This window comes from Engystomops pustulosus, chromosome 6, assembly GCF_040894005.1.
Source record: "Engystomops pustulosus chromosome 6, aEngPut4.maternal, whole genome shotgun sequence".
Lineage (NCBI taxonomy): Eukaryota > Metazoa > Chordata > Amphibia > Anura > Leptodactylidae > Engystomops > Engystomops pustulosus.
The window spans coordinates 68,520,124-68,539,432 of record NC_092416.1 but is presented as its reverse complement, the minus strand read 5'-3'; the positions used below and the strand labels follow the sequence as shown (position 1 = coordinate 68,539,432).

The following is a 19,309-nucleotide window of genomic DNA, read 5'->3' as shown; positions in this document are numbered from 1 at the left end:
TCAATTCTGTACTGGATTTTTGACTTTTTTTTTTTTTGGTGTTCACCGTATAGACTAATAATCCTGTTATCTTTATTCTATGGGTTGATACGATTACGGGGATACCAGACATGAATATATTTTCTTACGTTTTACTAAATTTGTCAAACAAAACCCTAATGTGGGGAAAAATCTATAATTTTTGTATTGCCATCTTCCAAGTGGCATAACTTTGTTACGTTTTTGGCTACGGAGCTGGTTGATGGCTTGTTTTTTGCGGGACATGTTGTACTTTGCACCAGTATCATGTCTGAGTACATATGGTTTTTTGGTCGCATTTTATAGCATTTTTTGTGGGATTGAATAGGTAAAAATCATAATTTTTGGAGGGTTTATAACAGTTTTTTTTTACGGCGTTTATCGTGGGGGTTCAATAATGATTTACTTTTATTCTGCGGGTTGTTACGGACGCGGTGATACTATATATGTGGGGTTTGTGTTATGATTTAGACTTTTTTTTTGAGTTATATGTCTCTTTATATGTTTTGGGGGTTTGGGGCATTTTTAGTGATTTATGACTTTATTTTTTTATTGAATAACTTTTTTTTTTTCTTTTTTACTTTTATACCATGGGATATGAACAAGCAATCATCTGATTGCTTGTTCATGATAATATTCTGCAATACTCATGTATTGCAGAGTATTATCAGTGTCAGCCTATGCACTTGCATAGGCTGGCACTTTGCCAGTAAGATGACGTCACAGACGCCATCTTACTGGCAATTCTTGCTAGTAACTCTGGGGTCCAGATCGGACCCCAGAGTTACTATAGCAACGATCGGCGCCCCCCGAAAACGGTTCGGGGGGGCCGATCGTGGGGGAAAGACACCCCAGATACTTGTTAGATGCCGCGGTCGCGCTGACCGCGGCATCTAAAGGGTTAAGCACCCGCGATCGGAGACAACTCCGATCGCGGGTGTTACACTGGGGTGCCGGCTATTAGTTACAGCCGGCACCCCGTGTTTCCCGATGCCGGTTCGGCTCTGATCCAGAGCCGAGCCGGCATAAGCGCCGTGGCGGATATATCCGCCACTGAGCGCTAAGTCACTGCGCTCCGTGGCGGATATATCCGCCGCGGAGCGTGAAGGGGTTAAGGAGGCCCGATCCTCCCATCTTAAAGGTAAACAGAGCTTTCATTCTAATCAAATGTCTATAGATCTCTCTCCACAATCCTCCGCTTCAGAAGATTCCTCAGATATGGAGATCATATCCTTACATGAGAATTCAAGTGTTGATGAATCTTAAAGATTTATTCAAAGCTGTTAAAGCTACTGTTGAATCTTCGAAGGTTGCGGAGGAGAAGTGTGATAGAGAAAAATAGTTTTGTTTTTCTTATATCCAGAGACAAAGTTCTGCCTAGTCACACTGTCCTCACTAATATGATACAACAGGGGTGGGATATCCCTACCAAGCGCTCTAATCCAGGCGCAAGGTCAGATTGCAGCAGCAATGCAGCTTCAGGGCGCGTTCACACGTTGCGTTTTGACCTGCTTTTTCATTGTGTTTGAAACGCATATACAAAAGCTGAGGAGAGGTGATTTGCCTAATTACATCACTGTTAACATTTCTGTTTACAAAACGCATTGTAAATGCGATGTTAACGCATGTGTTAACTCATGCATTTTGTTAACGCATGCATTAACATTGCATTTACAAACGTAAACTGTAATGTAATTAGGCAAATTACCTCTCCTCAGCTGTTGTATATGCGTTGAAAGCGCAACCAAAACGCAACGTGTGAACGCGCCATCAGGCCTGGAAAGAACCAAAATGGGAGACTGGCTCGGAACCCCAGGTACCTTTGAAGTTCTCATCAAAAGGAAACTGCCATCCTTCCAGACACGGTTGACAGAAAGGTTGAGAGTTCTTTGAAAAAGACTTATCAAGCCACCTCTTCTGCCTGCAGGGCAGCGTTAGCCACAGTCCCCGTAGCCAGGGCATTAAGAATTTGGCTTTCTCAGGATCTAAAATACAGTATACCTAGAGAGGAGATGATGCAATTAGCAGCTGAGTTTTTATGTGATGCCCATCTAGATGTTATAAAGAATTCATCCAGGGCCATGGTGGCCTCTAATGCAGTGAGAGGGTGATTCCCCAGGCAAAGTGAACTTTGCAGCCTCCATTTCCAGTCAGAGAGCCTGTTGGCCCTCAATTGGCAAAGAATTGGAGGCTCTTTCTTTTCCTCAGCCCGCCAAGCAACAGAGTCAGTTCAGACCCTTTTGGTCGAATGGCAGAAGGTCGCCAAAATTTAAGACATCCTCAAGGAGTCACTATGAACAGAGTTCCAGGCCAGAAGGTCACCTAACTTCTCTAAGAAAAGACCTCCGATCCCCAAAAACTGGAGACTCATGACGTCATCTGGATGCAGATCCCTGTTGGAGGAAGGTGTTAACCCCTTCCCGACATGTGACGTAATAGTACGTCACATGTTGGGTCCCGGTACATGGAGAGGGCTCGCGGGCCGAGCCCTGTCCATAGCCGGTAAGTCTTTGCTGAATATTGCAGCAAAAGCTTACCGGTAACACCGGCGATCGGTGCCGGCACCAATCGCGAGTGTTTTACTGCTGATCGCTGCCGGCAAAGGTGCCGGTGGCTGCAAAAAGACGGTGGCGCGCAGGCACCGCCATCTTTCCGTGGATCGTCGCTCCCCGTGACGTCATCGGGGAGCAGCGATCCGTTGCCATGGTAGCTTTGGGTCTCACGAACACCCGAAGCTACTTCGGGTTAACCCATTCATTACAATGTGCTATCAGCACATTGTAATGTATGAGTATTAAAATCCCCATATACTGCCATACTGTAGTATGGCAGTATATGATAGGATCGTACAGACACCCTAGGGAGTCTGAAAAATAGTAAAAATTAAAAAAAAATTATAATAAAAAAACCTAAAAATTCAAATCACCCCCCTTTCCCTAGAACTGATATAAATATACAGTAAAAATCATAAACACATTAGGTATCACCGCGTCCGAAAATGCCCGATCTATCAAAATATGATAACGTTTTTTCATTGCATTTAACCCCGTAACGGAAAATCGAGCCCAAAGTCGAAAATGGCACTTTTTTGCCATTTTAAAAAAAATTAAAAATTCTATAAAAAGTGATCAAAAGGTCATACAGTCCTAAAAATGATAACATTGTAAACGTCATCAAAATCCGCAAAAAATAGCACCACCCACAGCTCCAAACACCAAAGTATGAAAAAGTTATTAGCGCCAGAAGATGGCAAAATCCCCCCAAAAAAATGTTGTACAGGAGGTTTTAATTTTTGTAAATGTATGAAAACATTATAAAACCTATACAAATTTGGTATGCCCGTAATCGTACCGAACCAAAGAATAAAGTAGAGATGTCATTTGGGGTGCACATTGAAATCCGTAAAATCGAAGCCCACAAGAATACGGCAAAAATGCGTTTTTTTTAACAATTTCACTGCATTTGGAATTTTTTTCCCGCCTCCCGGTAGACGGCATGGAATATTAAATACCACAATTTTGAAGTGTATAAAATAAGCCGTCACACAGCTCTGTACATGGAAAAATAAAAAAAGTTACAGATTTTTGAATGTGGGGAGTGAAAAATGAAAACGCAAAAACGAAAAAGGGCTGCGGTGGGAAGGGGTTAAAAAATGGTCAAACTTCCTGCGATGCCTGGGTGCATTCCACCATCCAAAAAGGCTCATCTCTGGAGTTCACAGTTCCCCCTCCAAACAGATTCATATGCAATCCATGCAACAATATTCTTTTTTTTCCAGATACAGAAGTTGATAAGCAAAAATGCTCTAAAGGAAGTCTCCCTCATCCCAGCGTGGTAAAGGGGTTTATTTAAATATTTTTTTAGTCCCAAAACCGGGAAACAATACCTCACAGAATCGTTACTGGACCTGCACAGTAAACGGCGGGGAAAGAAACGCAAAAAAATTTCGGACAAACATAATTTTTAATTAATACCTTTCAAAAAATGCAGCAAAAAGCAATTTTAAAAAGTTACGCACTCTAAAATAAGACCACTAAAAAGGACAACTCTTTTCACAAAAAATAATCCCCTAACCAGATTTGTCAGCCGAAAAATAAAAAAAGGTATGCAAATGAAAAGATGGTGATGCTAAAATTGACAACATTTTCGCCTAATTATTTTTTGTTTAGTAAAAATTGGAAAAAAAAATGTAAAAATCTATGTAAATCAGTGTACTTTTTTTCATTTAATCCATTGCAAATATTTAATTTTCCACCCAAATTTAATGAATTCTCAAAAAATATTACAAAAAAATATTACAATTTGTAGACCGCGCCTCCATTTTGTTATAACCCCTATAAAACACCTAAAGGGTTAACAAACTTCTTAAAAGTGTTTTTTCATATGTTGAGGGGTGAAGTTTTTATAATGGGGTCAATTACGAGTCTAGCAATTATTTAGGCCTCTCAGCGTAAATACAGGTTTTGGTGATTTTCCTAAAAATTTGAAAAATGATACCTAAATTCTGAGCCTCATAACATTTTAGTAAAATATGTGGAATCTTAAGAAACTATGCCAACATAAAGCAGACATTTAGGAAATGTAAGTCATGAATATATTTGGGTGCTATGACTATCTGCATCAAAAGTAGAGGATTTAGAACTTTGAAAATGAAGAATTTTTGAAAATTTTTGCCAAATTTTGTTTTTTTCATAACTAAACACAAAAGATTTCATCCAAATTTTTTAACTAATTTGAAGTACAATGTGTCACGAGAAAACAGTCTCATAGCGTTCCAAAGGGCAGATTTGAAAAATGGGACCGCTTCATAGAGGCCAAAATAGGCTGAGTCCCGAAGGGATTAACCCCTTCCCGCTCACGGGGAAAATATCCGCCACTGAGCTGATGCAGGCTCAGATCTGGATCGGAGCAGAACTGGCATCGGGATACACAGGGTGCCGGCTGTAACTAACAAAATACTCAAGTATGGCATTCCTGTAATCATATCGACCCATAGAATAAAGATAACATGATTATTAACTGGTTCGCAACCGCCCGCATGGAGAGGGCTCACGGGCTGAGCCCTCTCCATAGCCGGTAAGTCTTTGCTGCATATTGCAGCAAAGACATACCGGTAACAGCCGGCAGCCTCAAAAAGATAGCGGCGCTGCCATCTTACCTAGGATCGTCGCTCCCTGTGACGTCATCACGGAGTAGCGATCCGTCTCCATGGTAGCCTCGGGTCTTCCAAAGACCCGAGGCTATTTCGTTTTAACCCCTTCATTACAATGTGCTGTAGTATGGCAGTATATGATAGGATCGATCAGACAGCCTAGGGTTAAAGTACCCTAGGGAGTCTGAAAAATAGTAAAAATAAAAAAAGTTAAAAATAATTAAAAAAAACCTAAAAATTCTAATCACCCCCCTTTCCCTAGAACTGACATAAATAAACAGTAAAAATCATAAACACAGTAGGTATCGACGCGTCCGAAAATGCCCGATCTATCAAAATATATTAACAGTTTTTCAATGTGTTTAACCCCGTAACGGAAAATAGCGCCCAAAGTCGAAAATGACACTTTTCTGAAAAATATTTTTAAAAAATCTATAAAAAGTGATCAAAAGGTCGTACAGTCCTAAAAATATTTGCCGCACTAGCCTTGTTATAGAGAGATGGCAGAGGTGCCCGTTCCGCAGAGATATGGCCGATCCTGGGGTCTGAGATTGGGGTCCTCTCTGGTGGATAGTATCACTGTGAATAAAGGTAGAGCTGTTGTACCACTGAATGTACAGATGTAACACGTGGGCACCGCTCACATGGGTCCGCAGCAGGCGTGTGTGCTCCAGAGTCATGTCTGTTTATTTTCCTCATTTACCCAGACTACTACTACTGTAGCTCCCGGGAAAGTCTGTGATTCTAGGTAGTTGTCAGCACCTTCCTCTTTTTGCCCGCAGTAAACATGGCGTCAGCAATGTGGGCGACTAGTCGTTCCTGGCACCACGTGGCGGGTCAACCTAACCTACGCAACGCTTTGTCCCGCCTCTAGAGAGCGGCCATTGGCTGCTGTCAGGCACGTTGTACGCAGGAGGTTAGTGTGCGGTGTGCACGGCTCCGGGGGTTTGTCATGGAGCTGCCGGTCCGGGATGGCTGGTTCCGGGAGACGTGCAGCCTGTGGCCGGGTCAGGCCATGTCCCTGCAGGTGGAGGAGGTGCTGCACCACCACAAGTCCGCTTTCCAAGAGATCCTAGTGTTCAAGAGGTGAGAGCCGCACCTGTCACCGGGGAGCCGCAGTCACGTGTCCTCTGCATAGACTCTCCCATCAGTGTGCTACCATACAAGTCATTGCCTCTCGTACCCTTCCAGCTGTGTGTGTGTGTGTAGAGACTACACACCCCTGCATTATACATTGGTATGGCCTAAGGATTGGCCACATTAGACTGCATACACACCTGACGTTTGAGATGCGTTTTGAAGCACAATTCAAATGCAACAGGGAGGGGCTTGTGTCTTACACTGAAATGCACGTGATCGGTTACTGGCACCATGTAAACAATGCAAACCTGGTAGACGTTCAGTGTAAACACATACGCGACCAACCCAATCCCTTCCCTGTTTGACATGTTTCAAAACAGACATCAAACTCCACATGTGAACATGGCCTGAGACGTGGGAAAGGGGCCTGAAATCTGCTGAATCTCCTGCAGAAAATGGTTCCTGCTCAATGCTGCCCAATCCATGAGCGGTCCACAATGGAGTCCTCCACATAGCAGAGCTGGGGCTGTTGTGTCTGCAGTCATCTGCTGCTCCGCCTGATCATACCCCGTCCTGGGGGGTCCCCCGATTCTACTGAGGCCACCCGGAGCTGATCCTGGATTATACAACATTTTCATTCTGCCACCTTCCCTGTTTTAAAATAACACATAGGGGGTGGCGGGATTCATCAAAAGCTGGCACCTGTGCACTGGCGTATGGTAACACCCCCCTCCTGGATAGCCCACTAGATTTATCTGTCGGGGGGCTGCGCCAACAGACAAAACTACTCCAGGTCCGACCATGTCATAGAGGTGATATAGACACACATATAACATTTTTTGCTGTGGCAGTGCTATCATTTCACTGCTTGTACACCAGAATCTGTTATAGAGGAAGTGATAAATGCCCCCCTATGTTTCTAAGAAAGAACCCAATATCCTCAATCATTATCTCTCCCACAGGACTTGTCCCCCAGCTTTCCTAGGATCCTGCTGAATCATTTAAACAGGTTTTCCCACAAAGCAGCTTAGGGCCTAACTTGCTGATTGGTGGTGGTCTCCCCCACAGATCACTAGAAGGGTCCGATGTGCCACCTAGATGGCTTGAGCCGCCGGTCGCACATCTCTATGGAGCTGACGGAGATTGCCTAGTATGGCATGCACGACCAGCTGCTCCAGCCATCTCAGTGGGGGTACATCTGACCCCCGTTCTCATTAGACCCCCATCCTGTGGATAGAGCCTAACTAACTTGCTTTGTGGAATAGCCCCCTTAATCTGGTTTAAAAATAACTTTTGGAATACTCTAATATGTGATCAATAAGGCCCCTTTTTACTTTTCTGGATTGTCACTGGTTCCTGGGATGACTCCAGACCTGATTTAACTCCATTGACTCCCTATAATATTTGGTTGTACTGTGTTATGTTTTGCACCCGGTGCTCATGGGTAATTTGTACAATATGTCTGTCTTGCAGTAAGACCTATGGAAATGTGCTGGTGTTAGATGGGTTAATCCAGTGCACGGAGAGGGATGAGTTCTCCTACCAGGAAATGATTGCAAACCTTCCTCTATGCAGTCATCCCAACCCAAAGAAGGTAAGTGCCCCCAGAGAGTCTGAGGGAAGAGGCATAACAATTGGAGGGAGCCCGCCAGCATGATGTAGGACACTGTACAACCATTCCAGATATACCCTTTCTATTTCCCTCTAACAAAAACTTCATTTTTATCAGGAAAAGATCCAAATGATAAAAACTTTGAGGGAATGAGGAGGGTTGAGCCCATTTCGCTGAAGAAGGATATCTTCTCATTTGTTTGGTGTCTCCTCAGGTTCTCATCATCGGTGGAGGTGATGGAGGGGTTTTGCGGGAGGTGGTGAAGCATCCGTCCGTGGAATCAGTGGTCCAGTGTGAGATAGATGAGGTAAGTTCATGGAGTTCAGAACAAGAATCTGAACCTTTGTGCATTCCTCCCCTGAATCTATCTAGTATAGAAGTACGATTGCTGGATGCATCACCATAGAGGCTGAGTTCACATGCTGTGCTTAGAAACGCAATTCAAATACAACACAAAAGTGTTTCTCTTTATCACATGTTCATTAACTCCTTACCGAAGTGTGACAAATTGCTACATCAGCCCCCACGGGCTGAGCCCTCTCCATACAAGGTCGGCGTTTGCTGCATATTGCAGCAAACTCCCATCAGTAACACTCGCGGTTTGTGCTTGCTCCAATCGTGGATGTTAACCCTGTAAATGCGTGTGAGAGGCGTTATATTGGAATCGATCCCTCCCCTGTGAAGTCATCGGTGGGCAGCAATTGGTTACTATGACATTCTGGTTGGGGAGTGAAAAATTAGAATGCAAAAACGAATGCTAAAATCAAGGGAAACTCCTCTCCGCTGGGCTTCAAATACATTTCTTAATGCAGCTTCTGGCCTCGGGAGCCTGAAAAATCTATAGCCATTCATGAAATAACGAATGAGGACATTTCTCTTTCCTTCCAGGAGGTCATCAATGTCTCCAAGCAGTATCTGCCTGGTATGGCTGTGGGTTACTCCAGTCCTAAACTCACTCTACACGTTGGGGATGGTTTCCAGTTCATGAAACAGAACCAAGATGCATTTGATGTCATTATCACAGACTCCTCCGACCCTGTTGGTAAGATTGTGTTGTGACTAGAGCATAGGCTCAGTGTGCAGACGTGAAACGGGATCTAAGATTTGGCCTTAAAATAAAATTTTGCCATGGAAATATGCCAATTTACACCTGTGCTGACTAACCTAAAATCTAAAAATAGACACCTGATTATGTTACTCAAAACAGCAACTGGTGTGCACATTTGTTAGGACCATAGCTGGTTAACACTCTCAACAAATAAGCAGCACTAGGTGCTGCTTGAGTAACGTAATCTGGGGTCTGCTAATAGATTTTAGGTTAGATGGTGCAGGTGTCAATCGGTATATTTGCAGTTTTTATATTGTCTAGTACACATGTGCTGGCTATCCCACAAAAGACCAGTGAGGACAAAATTCCCTTATTTTCCGGGGTTTGTGGATCAGTTGATAACTTTTTAGGGAGATCTCTGTGCACGCTTAAATAAGGAATAACCCTCTAAGTGATTGATGGGCTGATGCCTGCATGCACACAACAGTAAGCTGTAGGTCCTTGTGCACTCTCCTCATAAATACACCCCAAAAAAAGTACTGACTGTATTCAAATTGCTGCACAAAGCATTTTAAATTGGTCCCTGTTCCCATTGGGGTCACAATCTAAACAACCTACCAGTATGTTTTGGAGTGTGGGAGGAAACCGGAGTACCCGGAGGAAACCCACGCATACACAGAGAGAACATACAAACTCTTTGCAGAAGTTGACCTGGGTGGGATTTGAACCCAGGACTCCAGTGCTGCAAGGCAGAAGTGCTACTCACTCTGCCACTGTGCCGCCGTCCAGCAAGGCACAGTATTCCTTTTGTGAGGTTTGGGTTTATAGCTGTCCTGACCCAATACTTTGTTGCCACTGCATGTGCATTGCTCCATTGTTCAGTCTTAAGTGCTTTCAGATGGGACAAGAACATTGTGTGAACATGCTTCTATAGAATTCTATGACCTGCCATTATTACATATGTATATTTATTCATGCTTATCTCTGTTCTGCAAAATAACGGTTGTTGCCCCCAGGTCCTGCGGAGTCTCTCTTTAAAGAGTCTTACTATCAGCTGATGAAGACAGCGCTCAGGGAGGGCGGGATCCTGTGCTGTCAAGGTGAGAAAATGTTTCACGTATGATTCTTCAACCAGCGCCAATTCTGCTGTTAACCCTCGATCTCTGCTCCGCTTCAGGGGAATGTCAGTGGCTGCACTTGGACCTTATTAAAGAAATGCACCAGTTCTGTAAGACTCTGTTCCCTGTGGTAGAATATGCCTACTGCACCATCCCCACCTACCCCAGTGGCCAGATCGGCTTTATGCTCTGCAGCAAAAACCCAGTGAGTTTCATCCTGTTCTTATGGAGACTTAATTGTTGCGGTACATGCACAGTGCAAAAATGGGTGACACATATTTGCACTGAATACTAAACGTTTTAATGCATCAGTGCCTCCAGACATTATTTAACTAGATTGTGTCACTGATCTGCTAAGAAGTATAGCATGTCCTTGTCAGAGCGGTCTTTCTTGGCTTTCCCATAGACTATAGTTTTATGAGGATCTGTGGGGGAAAAAAAAGGATGCCAACCTGATGCAGATCGCCTGTGAAAAAAATGGTTATTAACCTCTGTTTTTCACTGACTGTTCTTGCAATGTTTGTATATAGGGTAAAACATCTAAAATTGGGCAAATCTATTAGTCTCACAACCAACTTTTAGGGGATTTTTTGATATTGTGGGTCCCAGGTTTTGATCGCCTAAAATTAATCTAAAGTGGAGACTAACAATATGTGTTCTGTTCTTATTTTTTGTAAATTGGGCAGGACTAACTATATTTTATGTCTTGCAGAACACAAATTTTCGAGAGCCTGCACAAGCACTGTCTCAGGAACAAGTGGATGAGATGAACCTCCGATACTACAATTCCAGCGTTCATCGGGCAGCTTTCGTTCTCCCAGAGTTTACACGAAAGGTAGGGCACTATATTGTGTGTGTATATACATGGCCACTTCTGAGAGAGAAATAATCTGCAAAGTTTAGCACAACTGCACTTTCTACCAACCTGCATTGCCAAGGGCAGGACTTGGAGATTTAGAGACCACTGCTCAGATTAGTTTGAGGGTACAGGCGGTCCCTTACTTAAGGACACCCTACTTACAAACGACCCCTAGATAAAGACGGACCCCAGGGACCTCTGGTGAAGCTCTCTGGATGTTTTGCTATAGTCCCAAATTGCAATAATCATCTGTAAAATGTCTGTAATGAAGCTTTATTGATAATCCTTGGTCCCATTACAGTAAAAAATTTTGAAACTCCAATTGTTACTGGGGAAAAAAAATTGTCTAGAACTACAATTATAAAATATACGGTTTCGAATTGCATACAATTTCAACTTAAAGGGGTATTCTCGCCTGGTCATTCACATTCTGTTTCATTAATCTGCCATATATATACATTTCTTCAATTACGGTAGATGTTATTAAAGAAAAATTACCTTTGTGAAGATAATTTCTCATAAATGTAGTTATTTGGTCCCTTAGAAACAAGACTGTGTCCCTGGATACAGCCACCTCTGATGGAGTGATTGCCCAAAGAAACAAAAGGTTTTTGTATATGAAATGTCCGGGAGTTACTGAAATGTCTTACAGCCGTCCTGTGGTAATGATCACTGAAGCCGGGTGGTCAGGCAGGGCTCAGTAGTGCATGTCTGGCCACCGCTGCCAAAATGTGAGGTGGTCGTATCCGAGGAAGATATCTAGTTTCTAAGGGACAGAATGACTACATTTATGTGAAATTATCTTCACACCAGAAGATTTTTTTTAATAACATCCAATCAAAGAAATGTTAACATATGGCAAATGAATGAAATGTAAATGCCCAGATGGGAATACCCCTTTAAGAACAAACCTATGGAACCTATCTTGTATGTAACCTGGGGACTGCCTGTATATTTGTGTGCCCCGCTAGTCACAAGCTCCTGAATTACTTTCCTGTTGGAAATTTCTAACACAATGGAAATAAGTCAGGGCTGACATATTGTCTTGGGACTTGAATGTCTGTTCTAACAAGTAAACTTCCTTCTCCCCTATCAGGCGCTCAGTGATGTGTGAGCCATCGACAGACGTGACTCCTAACTCTCCAAGAGTCTTCGGCCTTCTAACTAGAGAACACAAGCCTCCCTCCCGTGTGAATGGGACACAGGACACGGCCTCTCCTCCTGGCTCTATTCCCGTGCCGGCAACTGTGATCTGTACACTTGTGTCTGGCCCTAAATCCATGGGTACAACACGTTATGTTTTCCGCATGTATTTTCCTTCGGTCTTAACGCTTCTGTTAACCCTCACTGACACAAGACACTAATCCTATCCTGTTATCAAATGGTGTCAGCTGCTGCAAGGGTGAAATGGATGCTTTCATACTTTTATTGTTCACCCCTCCCACTTCCTTATTGCCAATGTTGTCACATCTATCTATTTAATACCAAGGCTCATCAGACCCACACGCTGCTAGTCTTTACGTTTCATGTTATAGGAAGGAATAGTGGGTCATGAAATATTGTCCCTCCCTCAGGTACTGGTTCATATCTGTCTGTTTGGCCAGATGAGGGCCAGCTACATAAAGTGGAGAAATATTTGGGGAGGGTTGAAAAAAAAACTGCTGACTGGTTGTTACCTGTCAGAAAACGGATCCCAATATAATAGTCGCTCTTTGTCATTGCATCTGGGTGATTTGTGGCTCCTTATACTGGTAGGAGTAATAATAAATCTCAACTGCATCAAATACATCTTCTGTGTCTATTCCATGTTCTAGATATGTCTGCCATGTTAAAAATTAAAATAGGGTGGTAAAAGAACATTTGGGTTTTTATTGAAAATAAGGACAGCTTATGGGTTATTTATTACTACCTATAAAAGTCAGAGTTATTCTGTAACTCTGACTAAGGCCGCGTGCACACGACCATAGTTTGGGGGCCGTGGACATATAGGTCTGTTTTTACATTGTGTTTCTCGTCTGTTTGGTCATTCCTTATCCGCAAATACGGACCATAGGCCACTTTGCAACAGAATGGAAAAATTGTTCACAATCCGCAGAATCGCAAGTTCATAGACTTCAATAGGAAGGCAGTAGATGCAAACACTGCCAAAATAGGACAGGACCTGGTATTAAAGCAATGCAAAACTGCCTTCACACGAATGTGTGGAGCCCTTGGAAACTGACCCAATCTCATGGACTGTACACCACTTCCCGTTCGTTCTTTCATGATATATTACATCGTCCTGGCATCATATTACTGGTGAAATAGTATATTCAAAGGGTAAAAGTTCTTTCCATGATTCAGCATGTTCCTTCCCCTTCAGCGGTGAGTAGTTGCTTTTCTCTGTCAATTCAAATGACTAAGGAGAATGAATGACACAGATAATGGGTTCCGAGTACAGGAAGAGGACTTGAAAGAGGTTATCCATCCCCCTTGATTGAAGAAGCCTTCGATAGGGCGTTACAAAAAGATAGAAATGTAATCTGGAAGCAGCATTTAAGAGGAAAGTATCAGTCCAGAGTAGGTTCATGTTTTGGATTGACTTTTTACCATTAGCTAACAATATCAGGACAGCCATAGATAATAATTGTCACATAGTACAAAATGACAAAGAGTTGGGCCCATCAATAATGAAAAGATCGCTGATTAACTTTCAGGAGAGGCAGAACAATCAAAACTGAGTTATTGAGTAGCGCAATGCAGAAGAAAAATTGGTTGCAACTAAGTGCCCCAACAGGAAATCACTGGTGTGGTAATTGCAGTTTTTGTGGTCAATTCTTCAGGACCTAATTTTTTGAATTTGGAGACCAAAAGGTCCAGATTAAGCAACCCCTTACATGCATAACCAGGTTTGTAGTATATTTAATAATGTGCTCTTGTAAAAATTCTACATCGGGTAGACCATAAGAAATGTCTCCCCTATTGTGATGCTTTTCCCTGTCTGTTGGCGCGTATGTAGAGGGACCTTATTGGTTATCTGAAGAGGCAGGCTGCAGCACAGTAAGGACAAAATGCAAATCCAGAAGGTCTGTAAACAAGTAGGAGGCTTCTAAAACCTCCTGAACAAGCCGTTAAGTCTTCCAGACAATACTAAAACTTTCTAAAAGGGAGGACAGACTTACCACCTGGATTCAGCATTTATTACAACAGGTTGGTTATAGGACATGCAGTAACCCCCGGCCATTTTCATATGCAAAAACTATTTGTTTCTTTGTGTAATAACTCCAGCAGCGGTTGTATCCAAGGAAAGCTGTCCTCTGTTTCTAAGGGACCATATAACTTGATTTATGGAAATTTGTCTTCAAACAGGTACATTTTTTTTTTTAATAATGTACAATTGATGAAATAATGTATCTGTTGGGATATATATATATATATATATCTCCCTTTGAGAACACCTGACTTAGACAACCCCCTCTGGTGATGATGGTAACTTACTGTACTTTTTGAGGCTGTAATGATCAACTGTAAGAGTTGACAAAGCTGTCAGCAAAGAAGTTTTAATGTTAACCCCTTAACGCTGAAGCCACTTTTCACCTTCCTGACACGGCACATTTTTTCAAATCTGCCCTGTGTCACTATAAGTAGTTATAACTTCGGAACGCTTAAACATATCCAAGTGATTTTGAAATTGTTTTCTTGTGACACATTGTACTTTATGTTAGTTGAAAAATTTTGGTGGTATGTTTTGCATTTATTCATGAGAAAATCAGATATTTGGTGAAAATTTGGAAAAATTCTTGATTTTCGAACTTCAAAATGTTCTACTTTTTCCATACATAGTCATAACCGCAAAAATACTTAATAACTAACATTCACCGAATGTCTACTTTATGTGGACATGTTTTTTTTTATGCCTAGTCTTATTTTTGTAGGATGTTATGGGGCTTTGAACGTTAGGTGCAATTTTTCACATTTTCATAAAAAACGCAAAATCCTGCTATTGAGGGACCTGCTCAGGTTACAAGTCACTTTGAGAGACCTAAATAAAAGTAAAACCCCATAAATTACCCCATTATAGAAACTATACCCCTAAACGTACGTAAAACAACTTTTATGAAGTTTGTTAACCCTTTAATTGTTTTACAGGGGTTAAAACAAAATCGGATGCAATTTTGAAAGGGAAATTTTTTGGGCTAAATTAATGTGTTTTTCAAAAAATGTACAAATTTTCGGTGGATGAAATACCAAAACGCTCCACAAAATTTGATACCCTATCCCTCCCGCATATAACAATACCCCATATGTGGTGGTAACCTGTTGTATGGGCACACGCCAGGGCATTGAGGGGGGAGCTGCGCCATTCAGAGCAGATTATGCATTGTCACTTTTTATTGGCTATACAATCTTTATTTGGGCAACTTGGACATATAAGGGCTTATTTTCTGCGACATGAGATGCACTTTACAAATACTTCATTTTAGTGGGTCATTAGCTAATTGATGAGGTTTTATTAACTCTTGAATGTATGGGTGAAAAGAAAATTGTCAATTTTGGTTTATTTTCTTTTTGTATTTTTTGGGGGTCGTACACCGTACATTAAAAATACTATAGTATCTTTATTCTACAGATCACTACGATTACGGTGATACCTCATTTATATAGTTTTTCATTTATTTTTACAATTTTACTGGATTAAAAACTAATATAGAGGAAATCTCATTTGTTTTTGCATCGCCATCTTTTCGGAGACGTAACTTTAATATTTTTTGGTTGACAGAGCTAGTTTAGGGCTTATTTTTTACGTGTTGAGTTGTTCTTTTCAGTGGTACCATTTTGGCGCGCATAACTTTTTTTGATCACTTTTTAGAACATTTTTGTGCAGAGATTTTATGAAAAATGTACATTTTTGGCGTGTTTTTCGGGTTTTGTTTTTACAGCGTTCACCGAGCGGGTCCAATAATGTTTCTGAGTTATTGTACGGATTGTTACGGACGCGACGATACCAAATATGTGGGGGGTTTTGGTGATTTTGTGTTTTTCTCACTTTATTGCATGTGTATAGGGAATATTTGTGTTTAGGGGACTTTAACTTTATTTAATTCTTTTTATTCAAACATGGTTTTTATTCAATGTTTTTAACTTTTTTTATTTACTTTTACAGGTTAGCTTGAAGAAGCGATCCACTGATCGCTTGTTCAAGCTATTCTTCACATTACACATTACGCATGCTCAGTGTGTTACAGCCGGGTCCTGTCAGAAGGCACGGACCCGGCTACAGGAAGGAGATCGCGCAGCCCCGGGCACCGGCAGTCCCGGGGCTGTGATCGGAACAGCGGACTTAGAACAAATATGTCGAGCTGCATGTTGGTCTACCCCCCACACCTTCTTTAAACACTACCAGTTGGATGTGGCGGGTTCTATCGACCTTTTCTTTGGGAGGAAGGTTCTTTCCTCTATTATCCCTCCCTAAAAGTTTTCTTCTCTGAAAATCTCTCTGGTTTGTGCCATCGTGGTGCTGGGGAAAACATTAGTTACTCACCGGTAATGAGGTTTCCTCGTACCACGACGGCACCTGGTATATTCCCACACGGTGTTTTTTTTCCTACGTTTTCTTGGTGTCAGTCAATTGGGTGTCGCAAAAAAAAAAATATATATATATATATATCTACTTACTACGCATGCATGGAAAAAATCTTTCTCTAATGTATTTACCAAGTCTCTGTAACCACTGAGGCAGGATAGGAGGAGCGCGATTTTTAAGCTGAAATATTTTGCCCAGATTTATTATAGTTCTCAAGGCGCCACTTGGTTATTTTTACCCAAAAGAGAGTTGAGTAGAACCCTATTCGTTCCTCTTCTATTGGGACTGGGCACAGTACCTTTTTGGAGAGTAACTTGGTTATTTCTGACATCATGTTGCTTTTCTCTCCCGATGGAACTTTTGTTATCTTGAATTTTCGAGGAGGTAGGTCTTTGAAGTCCAATGTTATCCCTTGAGATATGGATCTGAGAATCCATTGGCTGTTTGAAATGTGTCTCCAGGCAGGGAAGAAGTGGGATAGCCTTCCTCCTACCTGGGGCCTCGCGTCATTGTGGCCGTGAAGTGGTTTGCCTGGACTGCATATACTGTTGGCCAAACAAATAGCCTTTATTTGAATGAATGGGTCTGGACGGACCTGGTCTGTTCTCTCTAACTCTCCTCTGGTACCTTGATTTACGAAAGGATCTGGATCTATAGGGAGCAGAAGTAGTTGGAAACCCTTTTTTCCTGTCTCCTGCTTTTTCTAATAAATCGTCCAGAATGGGACCAAACAAAAAATTTCCGTCACAAGGGCTGCCACACAATTTACTTCTGGAGGCTATGTCCCCTGACCAGCTTTTCAACCATAATGCCGTTCTGGCCGAGTTAGACTGTGCTGCGGATCTAGCAGAAAGTCTCAAAACGTCCACCGAGGCTTCTGCCAGAAGAGCCGCCCCTTTCTGAATACCTGCTATTGAGGCCTTTAAGGGATTCTCTAGGAACCTTGTTTTGGATATCCCCCCAAGCTGGTCTAACCATAACAAGACTGAGCGGGCCACACAGATTGCCGCTACTGCCGGTCTAAAAGAAGTGGTCGCATATTCCCATGATTTTTTGAGGAATCCTTCTGCCTTCCTATCCATGGGGTCTTTTAAAGAGTTAATATCCTCAAAAGGTAGGGAGGCACCACAGGAGATCTTAATAATGGAAGCATCTACCTTTTGGTGGAAGACCCCAGGAGGACGTAGCATTTTCCTCAAAAGGGTACTTTCTTTTAATAGCCCTAGGGATATATGACTTTTTCAGGATTTTGCAATCAGTGATTGTATGGGATTATGGATTGGAAAAGTACGCCTTTTCTTTTCTGCTAACCCCTCAAACATATCCTGTACTGATTTATGGAGTTTCTTTTCCTCTATATCCATGGAGGACCTGACCATTCTTAATAGTCCTTCTGTATCTTCCGCTAAAAATAAAGGGTGCCCCGATAATTCCTCCTCTGAGATAGAAGAGGCATCCCCCTTTTCTCCCTTTTTCCTCTGATGCTGATAATACTTCCATAGGATTTGCAGAGGATGGTCCTGGGAGATCTTTCTCTATAAGAGTAGTTCTCTGGTCAATAATGTCTTTAACTGACACCTGTACCTCCTCCCTAGTAACGAATCGCAGAGATTCTAGCCAAGAAGAAGACTCTTCTGCGAGAATTTTAGCAATACATGCTTTTGGTAGCTTTTTTGGGGACCTCTTCTCCCTAAAAATTTTGTTTATAAAAAATTTGCCATCAGAATAAGAAAAACAGAAGAAAAACCCCTCCAAGTATACTCACCACACTGAATTACCGGAGTCGGGGTCCTCAAAGGCTCAGGAGCCTCACGTCTTTATGCCAGTGTGAGAGCACCATCCACCTGCAGCCCAGGCTTTTTTAAGAGATAGGCTCCGCCCCCCCCCTTCCGGTACCGCCTCGACTCCTCTGGGTTCACACAAAACCCCAGAAAAGTGCCAAAAAAGAAGTAAAAATGAATTTAAGTGTAGAACACTCACCCAAGGAGGAGAACTATAATCCCTGGGCTCCTCCTGGATCTGGCGGCATGTAGAGGTTCGCGGACCGGAAGTACTAAGTACTTTACTTCCGGTCGCGTTCTCTGCTACGCTCCGGACTCTGGACAAGGTTTAAAGCGCGCCTGCATGCGCATGCCCGATCCTAGTAGCGGGAGAAGCCGTCCGATAACGGGTGCAACTCCCTGAATGGAGGCCTATGTTCCCGGACCGCCAACCAGCGATCCAAAAAATAACAAACCAGAAGAGCTCAGGTCCCTTCTAGGGACAGGAAACCACTGAGGCAGGATAGGAGGAGCGCGATTTTTAAGCTCAGGTTTCCTGTCCCTGGGGGCGGATCCCTCTCTCTCTGGTTGGTGCTGGGGAAAGACTTTTGGTAATGTAATGGATTACTTGAAGTGAATGTCTGTAAGCCACTCTCCAAATGTGGTATTCCCACCAACATAAAGCCCTGGAAGCTATAATAATAATGAACATTCCCATTACTGAGATATGGGAGAGTGTTCATACTCTTTGAATTCTATGGTATCGGGGCATAAAATAAAACTGACCAAAAAAAGATCTTTTTCCCCTAAGAAGTTCCTAAAAATAAAAGTATAAGGCTTTGTTTATGACCCAGTCTGCCAAAATTCTTCCATAATAATGTCAGAGATTGAAAAAGTCAAGACCAAAACTATTAATACCAGATAACCTTAAATTACTCTCCTATGAAGGTTTCTTGTCATTTTATCATTTTGAATCTAAAGGGGTTGTCTAAGTATTTTTTTTTTTTCAATAAGTGTTTATTTAAAAAAAAATTATACTTGGGAGGGCTAGAAAAAAACTAAAAATCTTAGTGTCCCCCTATCTAGCACACATCTTGTG

At 42.2% G+C, this 19,309-nt stretch overlaps 1 protein-coding gene across 3 annotated transcripts in view; it reads left to right on the top strand.

The window, feature by feature from the left end:
* SRM (spermidine synthase) overlaps positions 1-19,309 on the top strand; it is a 40,189-nt gene that overhangs the window by 1,324 nt on the left and 19,556 nt on the right. Inside the window, exons 1-8 of one of the 3 annotated variants that reach the window (XM_072156403.1) lie at positions 6,011-6,256; positions 7,724-7,844; positions 8,077-8,169; positions 8,751-8,904; positions 9,927-10,010; positions 10,088-10,233; positions 10,741-10,863; positions 11,984-12,675. In XM_072156403.1, coding sequence (XP_072012504.1) covers positions 6,123-6,256; positions 7,724-7,844; positions 8,077-8,169; positions 8,751-8,904; positions 9,927-10,010; positions 10,088-10,233; positions 10,741-10,863; positions 11,984-12,001 — 873 coding nt within the window. In that variant the 5' untranslated portion in view covers positions 6,011-6,122 and the 3' untranslated portion in view covers positions 12,002-12,675. Of the gene's footprint in view, positions 1-6,000; positions 6,257-7,723; positions 7,845-8,076; positions 8,170-8,750; positions 8,905-9,926; positions 10,011-10,087; positions 10,234-10,740; positions 10,864-11,983; positions 12,676-19,309 lie in introns of those variants that run through there. The other 2 variants (XM_072156402.1, XM_072156404.1) reach the window with 2 other exon arrangements.